We start from the raw sequence: 7,587 nt of genomic DNA on the forward strand, positions 1-7,587 counted from the left end.
TGTTTGATAAACTTTTTTATATTTCATTAAAATAATCTATTATACCATAATCAAACTAATGGTATTAATGGGTTGAATAAATCTATATATGTCTTTGTATGAATCATAAATGCATGTAAAGTATTAAATCAATTTCATAATAATGACACTAATTCAATCCCCCAACCGAATTAAAAAGAAAGTAGAAATGAATAAATTAGAGAAAGATGTATTTCAAAGGTGATAAAACAAGACCAGATCTTTTAAAGTGGTTGAAGATGTTTAAAGAAAAAACTCATTTATAAAACACATAAAATTGAAATATTGACATAACCCTCATATGAAAAATTGTCCAATAATGTTCATAAAGAAACTAGTAAGTTAATTTTGAAAGTGAGAATTATCCCAAATATTTGATTTGATTGTAGATCTATCATATTCATAAAAGGTTTAACTTTTAGTTGGATTTTAAACTTAATCACAAATTAGTGTTTTGACTAGATCACATTCTAGATCTTAAGCTCAATGTCAAATGAAATCTAAAATGAAAAAGTTGAGCTATCAAAAGAAACTAAAATGTGAAAACTTGAACTCTTTGACAAAAAATACAAGAAATAAGAGAATAAATGGATGCATGCATAGATCTACAAACACTATCTAAAGATCTAATAATTTCATGACCAAATTTAAAGTAAAGAGAAAGAGAAAACATACGCATGTCCATGTCCATGACCATCATCGAGATCCGGTCCCATATTCCCACAATCTCCATACGGGCCATCATCGACCCCTGTCTGCCAAACCGACTGCCATGCCTGGGACGGCGGCTGAGCATACATCCCCGGATCGACCATAGGCATGGTCGGCATTGTTGGCATTGTCTGCATTGGGGGCAATGGGGGTAGGGTCTGCATTGTGGGCATTGAAGAACGTCCCATCATAACACTAGTTTGCGGCTGCTGGTCTTGACCCATATGAGGGTAGTCATAAGGAACGCTGCTGCTGCTACCAACAACACTCATAATCCCTCCAATCCCATGAGTACCACCATCCCTGTTCTCTTCACGTGGAACAATGTCAACAAGGAAATCGAAGATGTCAGAGCGAGTCATCGCAGCAGTAATGTCGTTCTTCTGAAGAGTAAGCCGTTTGTTTTCCTCTGCATGCAGCCAAGATCGATAAGTTAGTTGATCAAGGATGAACATCTCACATGCTTTGGAGAACAGAACAGGTGCTTCAGCCGATATCATTCGAACATCTTCATCAGCTTTCATGATCTTCTTGATTCGGGCTAAGGGAAGTTTGTGGGTTTTGAAGTCGGTAGTTTGTTCGATTTCTTGCCTCTGAAGGTTCCAGAAACGCTGAAGTTGTTGTTTTTGATGCTGAAGAATGTGGTGGTAAGGATTGTGGGTTGGATATGGCATCAGAGGAGGAGGCATTCCGGTCTGCGGTGGCTGGTGGTGTTGCTGTTGCTGTGGCTGGTGGTGTTGCTGTTGCTGTGGCTGGTGGTGCTGCTGGCTGAGCTGCTGGTGGTGCTGGTTGAGCTGCTGGTTTTGCTTCATTGGTAGGAAATTGTAGAATAGGGAAGATGATTGTGGATTTGATGTTCCCTATGAAGGTGGTGTTATATAGAAAATCAGAGCAAATTTAATTATTATTATTTTTTTTTTCTTTTTCGAAAAAATTAGGTCGGAATAGAGGGATTGAGATATATGATACAGGTAGGGAGACCCACCTTATATTTATAATTAAAATAATATTTTTATATAATTGTTAATTTATATATGTTTTAAATAATGAAATTTAATTTAAAAATTATTTTATTTTTTTTTATTATTGAAACACTTGTTTCAAATTTCCACTCATGTAGGTTAACCAGTTTATTAATAAACTAGGGCAAGAATTGGAGACTAGTTTTTGAAATAAAATAAGTTTTAGTTTAGAAAAAAAAATAATAATTTCGTGAATCCTTGGCCAAAGATGATCACAGCTGTGTCTGATGATACTGATCAGAACGCACACTGTTCCCGGTATTTCCATTTCTCTTTTTCTGAAAATTCAAATTAAAATAGTGGATGGAAAAAAATTTATTTGGTGAGTTCGTTTGATGTAGGGACGGACATACAGGGTTGAGGTGGCTTAAGCTCACCACCTTAATTATTTTATATATATATATAATTAAAAAAAAAATCAAAACATCCTGCTTCTTATTCTTTTTCAATGTTATTCTATATAGAATATATACTCTACTTTTCTTTTTTATAATAATAATAATAATAAGAATAATAAGAATAAGAAAGTTAATTTCATATAATTAATTAACTTTCAATTTTACTATTAATTTTTTTATCATTTAATTATTTTTATTTAAAAAATTATATTTAATTTTCTAATTTGAAAAGAGATTAAATATTAATTATTATTATTTTTTTTAATTCTCTACCCTAATATCCATATTCTTAATTTATGTAATAAACCTAAATAGAGAATAATTGAGAGATTTGAAAATTAGATTTTGAGAGATTAAAAAAATAGTAGAGAATTTTAGAGATTAAGTTTTGAGAGAATAGAAAACTGACACCCACTTTTTGAGAGTTTTCTCATTATAAGTATTAACAAAATAAATAAACAAGTTCTTCAAGTTCAAGTTATGAGATAAATATAAAATGAGAATGATAATAAAGATAATAATAAAAGAGTAATAATTCTTTACAAATATCATCATTTTTTTTCTAATTCTCTTCCATTATATCCAACTTCTTAATTTATGTAGATTAATTTTATTATGTTTATAACTGATTTGATTTTATTATGTTAGATTAATATTACAAGTTAACAACCTCTCAATTTTTTTCTATTTTTCTTATGATTTTCACTCTAACTGTTTAATAAAATATTTATTTAGTTTTAACGTTACAACTTTTACTACTACGGAACAAACATTTTCAATAATGAAAATGTGAAGACGGAACTTCGCAATAAAATAGAGCATAATTTTTTTGCTGACTCTTTGACACAATATATTGAACGAGATTTATCTAAAAATGTAAATATATATTATTATAGATGAATTTTATGTTTTAAACTCCGGTAGAGTTTAACTTATTTAAGTCTTCTTTTGATATATAATTTATTACATAAAATTTAAGCCCACCTCAATACAAATTCCTGGATTCGTCCCTGGTTTGATGTATTTTATTTTAAATTTTATCGTTTAAAAAATCAATTGAGTTCTTTATTAAAGTGATTCTTTTTTTAAAATATCTCAGTTAAAAAGTTTAGTTTTGTAAATTATTTTTACAATTTCATATAAAAAATATCAATTAATTATTTGTATAAATTTTATTATTTATTATTAATAGATTTTTTTATATTTGACTTCTAATTCATGAGTTAAATTTGAATTAATAAAAATAAAAATAAAAATAAAAATACTCAATTCAGAAAAAAAAAATCACAAGTAATGATTAAAAATAACTATAGACCAAATTAATTTTATAACCTTTTTTTCTCAAATTATAAAATAATAAACAAATTAATTTAAATTTAATTTATGAAAAATTTTAAAGGAAATTAACCGTTAAGTTAAGTCAAACTACTAAAAAATGACCACATTTTTATTCAAATTAAAAAGGTATTATGAAAATTGCAATATTCTTGATTGAAATTGACACTAAATTATGTCAAATTACAAGTTAAACAATGGGTAAAAAATGACCATATTTTCATCCAAATCAAAAAGGTACCATTGGTTCTTAATATTGCCATATCCTTGAATGGGCAAAACCAATATACAAAAGTAATTAATGTGTTTGTTTATGACTTTGTGTTCAAGAACTATTTTAAGTCACTAAACATATGGTTTGACATCATACCTCAGACTAAACCAACCACCATTTTGAGTTGGACTAGCTTAAGAGATTACAAACAAACATGAATGAATTGGCGTATCTACTCACCGAGATCAAAATCGGGTGATAACCAACCCAAATACTCATTGATCTTCTTTAATCTTTCTTCTTGGCCCTTGGAATCCCCTAAAGCGGTAGTGAATGGGTAAACATATGTAACTTTTGTGGCCATACAACGATACAAAACCACGTCTCCTTTCACCAAAAATTCCACAAAGTCACGGCCAAATCCACTGTCAATCTCTGCTTGCAAATAGTGACCTGATCAATCATTAAATTAGTCATTTACACTTTACAAGATGAACTATATTTACAAAAAAAAAAATTATTTGAAAACATTTAAGCCAGAGTTTGAACCATTCTTTAAGTATCTCATTCAAAAATTGATTTAGAATAAGATCATTTCTATCATAAAACTTAGGTATATATATATATATATTCATACATTTGATATTTTTTATTTTAAAAAGTTAGTACAACTTAGTTATGCTGTAGGACGTCCTTAATAATAATCGAGCTATACTCTATTCATTTAAACAACTATAATTGGAATTCAAACCAAGATTAAATTCAATTTGGATATATATTTTATTTAACTATTTATAAAATAATTTGTCATCATAGAAACCTAATAAAAAAAAAAGTCATTAATATTGAATGCTAGAAGTTAATCAAAATTGATCTCATTTGAAACAACAGACATATATAGTAAAAAATGTAGGAATCATATGTTTCCAAATTGAGTCACAAATTACCATCAGTCATGTCTTCCCTAACCATAATATTTGCATTTTTCTGTGTCTTCAAAATGGCTTCTTCCAATTTCTGAAACTCAAAAGGAATAATCAAAGTACTGGTGATAGTTTCATCATACATATACATATCAATAATCCAAGATCTCAAAAGAAGGAAAGAAAAATGAATTTTCAACCTGAATAGCATTGTCTATGGAACCTTGTGGAATTTCCCATGGAAATGCAAAGGAAGAAGATTTCGGATTCGTGGAAATACAACCCGGATTAACAGAAGGACAGGGCCTGATTTTCCTGAAAAAAACATAAATTTCACAACTTTTTCATTAACCATCTACAAATTATTAATGGGAAGTGATGAAAAGAGAAATTACCCATCTTCCAAACCAGTGGGTAAGTTCTTGGACTGTGAGAATGGAGTGGTGGGTAAGAGAGGAGGGGATTTGAGAGAAGGAATTGCATAGGAGGGTAATGGAGAAGTTAGGGTTATGAGAGCTGTTAATGCAAATGGGATTAAATCGGAGAAGAAGGTGGTTTGAGGGTTTGATAGTTTTGGGGAAGAAGAAGATATTGAATTTGGTTGGATAGATTTGAAGTTTCTTGTGAATGAGAATCGCTTCACTATTTTGGTTTGGGTGAGAGGAGGAAAGAGAAGGAGATGAATGCAAGTCATGATTTTTTCTTTTCTTTTTTTTTTCTCCTTTGTTTACATACATGGTGCATGACACATGTGGTGTTGAAGTTGTTTTGAGTAATTTTTTATAAAAATAACAGAAATTCTTAGTTTATTTTGCTTAAATTGTATCAAAATGAGGCTTGTCGTGGTGTGATTTAATAGGTTTCCATTATATTTTATATTCTTTATAGTTTTTTATAAATAAATACAATTTTTTTTAAAAAAAAAAACTAACTTATATTCATTTCATTTAAAATGAATATAATTATCCCACATTAGATATTGTATTTTTTTTCTCAATAGATTTAGTATAAGATAGTTTCAAGCCTTCAAGAGTATTATTACTTACAAAATTTTGCTTCTAAAATTTGTATTTGACAAAGTTTGGATCTTTATCACTACCTTACTTTGTTCTAGCTAACGGGCGTCTCTTACTTTGTTGTAGAATACCTTCGGTTTTGGTCACTCTCTTCTCTAATTTTCACACCCTTTTTCAATTGGTATTTTGGTTTCTAAATACATGAATCTTGTTTAATTGTCCAAACATATCAATTGTGATTGAATATTCCAAGTAGAGGGATTGTGATTAATTAATTACGTATAGAATTGTTGTTTGAGTATATAAAATGTATATAAAGTTTGTGTTTGATTATATATTTAGAATGAAAGATTATGTTTTATATTTGTATGTGTAGGGGTTTGTGTTTGATTCTTAATTTTTTTATTTTAATTAATGAGAAATAATATGTCTACATGTTCTCGCTTCAACTCAATGCGTTTCAAAAATATTAAAATATCTCATATTTTAAATTATTATTTATTACTTTATCATTATATATAATATATTTAAGCATTTTATAAAATAAAATGTACACTCAAAGTCATCATAAATCATTAATTTTTAAATAATTCAAATTATTTCAAAAATTCGAATCCAAACCCGCCCTAAATTAGTATAGTTGAAAAAACCATGATAGAAATTTTCCTAGAAGAATCCGTATATATAAATTCAGATGAGACCTTAAATAAAAATGTGGTTGGTGTAGAGAAGATGTATGATTGAAAAGGAATAATTGTATATATGAATGGGAAATGTATAGGTTATTTATATTACAATTTGTTATATGCAAAGTCTAAATATGTGGAGCAATTAGCTGTGCAATCACTAAGATTATGGAGGAATATATTGTGACTTGATTGCATCTTTGACTTGCAGATTTTGTGGAGTAAGATTGTCTGGTTCCTTAACATTCCCCCTCAAGATGGACCTTCCATTGAAGAGGCCAATCTTGGATAATAGGAACTCAAAACGCGGGCGAGGGAGAGGTTTGGTGAGGCCGTCGGCGAGCTGATCATGTCCACTGATGTGTTGTACCCGAAGTGTTCCAGCTTGGACTTGTTCACGAACAAAATGAAAGGCGAGAACAACATGCTTCATTCGAGAGTGAAAAATCGGATTGGCGGAGTAATTTGTAGCACTTAAGTTATCACAATATATAACAGGTGTAGAAGGTAAGTGGATGTCGAGTTTTGTAGAAGGGATTTTATCCAATTGAGTTCGGAAGTGGTGTCAGCAATGGCATGAAATTCAGCTTCGGTTGTGGATCGGGCTATCGTTTTTTGTTTGCGAGATGTCCAGGAGATAGCATTTTTGCCGAGATATATGATATAACCTGTAGTGGAGATGAAGTTATCAACATCGCTTGCCCAATCCGCGTCACTAAAGGCATATAGTGATGACGGAGTATTGCGATGTAATTGCAAACCAATGTGAGAAGTCCCGTGAAGGTAGCGGAGGAGCTTCTTGAGAGCTGTCCAGTGAGCTTCTTACGGGTGTTGCATGAACTGGGCTAACTTGTTGACAGAGTAAGCAATGTCAGGACGTGTGGGGTATAAGTATTGGAGGCTTCCAACAGCAGAACGATAAGTAGTAGGATCACATGGAGGTGTGGAGGTATTTTGTAGCAGTTGAGGGTGAGCAAGCATATGGGTAGTTGATGGTTTGCAGTCAAGCATGTCATGACGTTGAAGGAGGTCGTGTATGTACTTTCTTTGGGAGAGAAGGAGACCAGAAGTATTGTTTTGTACTTCCACTCCTAAGAAGGAAAGTTGCCCCAAGTCCTTGAGAGAAAAGCGTTTGGCAAAGTTGGAAATAAAGACCGAGACAAAATCAGGTGAAGGACTAGTTACGATAATGTCATCGGTATAAACAAGTGCATATAGGAGATCGCCATTTTTTTTGTAAATGAAGAGAGAGGGGTCGGCGAGA

At 30.9% G+C, this 7,587-nt stretch overlaps 2 protein-coding genes across 3 annotated transcripts; both read right to left on the reverse strand.

The window, feature by feature from the left end:
- Window positions 1–617: 617 nt before the first annotated feature.
- Window positions 618–1,541, reverse strand: LOC124944829 (nuclear transcription factor Y subunit C-1-like). The gene has a single exon (XM_047485176.1). The coding sequence runs from the start codon at window positions 1,539–1,541 to the stop codon at window positions 666–668; it is 876 nt and encodes a 291-aa protein (XP_047341132.1). The 3' UTR covers window positions 618–665.
- A 2,146-nt stretch (window positions 1,542–3,687) lies between these two features.
- Window positions 3,688–5,343, reverse strand: LOC124944517 (thylakoid lumenal 17.9 kDa protein, chloroplastic-like). 2 transcript variants are annotated; one of them, XM_047484785.1, is made up of 4 exons: window positions 5,017–5,343; window positions 4,822–4,936; window positions 4,646–4,715; window positions 3,688–4,133 (listed from the first exon to the last, which is right to left on the reverse strand). In XM_047484785.1, the coding sequence occupies exons 1-4, from the start codon at window positions 5,313–5,315 to the stop codon at window positions 3,931–3,933; spliced, it is 687 nt and encodes a 228-aa protein (XP_047340741.1). In that variant the 5' UTR covers window positions 5,316–5,343; the 3' UTR covers window positions 3,688–3,930. The 2 variants fall into 2 exon arrangements, with proteins under 2 accessions (XP_047340741.1, XP_047340740.1); XM_047484784.1 differs by having other exon boundaries at window positions 3,688–4,151.
- Between the last annotated feature and the right edge of the window lie 2,244 nt (window positions 5,344–7,587).

This window comes from Impatiens glandulifera, chromosome 7 (genome assembly GCF_907164915.1).
Source record: "Impatiens glandulifera chromosome 7, dImpGla2.1, whole genome shotgun sequence".
Classification (NCBI taxonomy): Eukaryota; Viridiplantae; Streptophyta; class Magnoliopsida; order Ericales; family Balsaminaceae; genus Impatiens; species Impatiens glandulifera.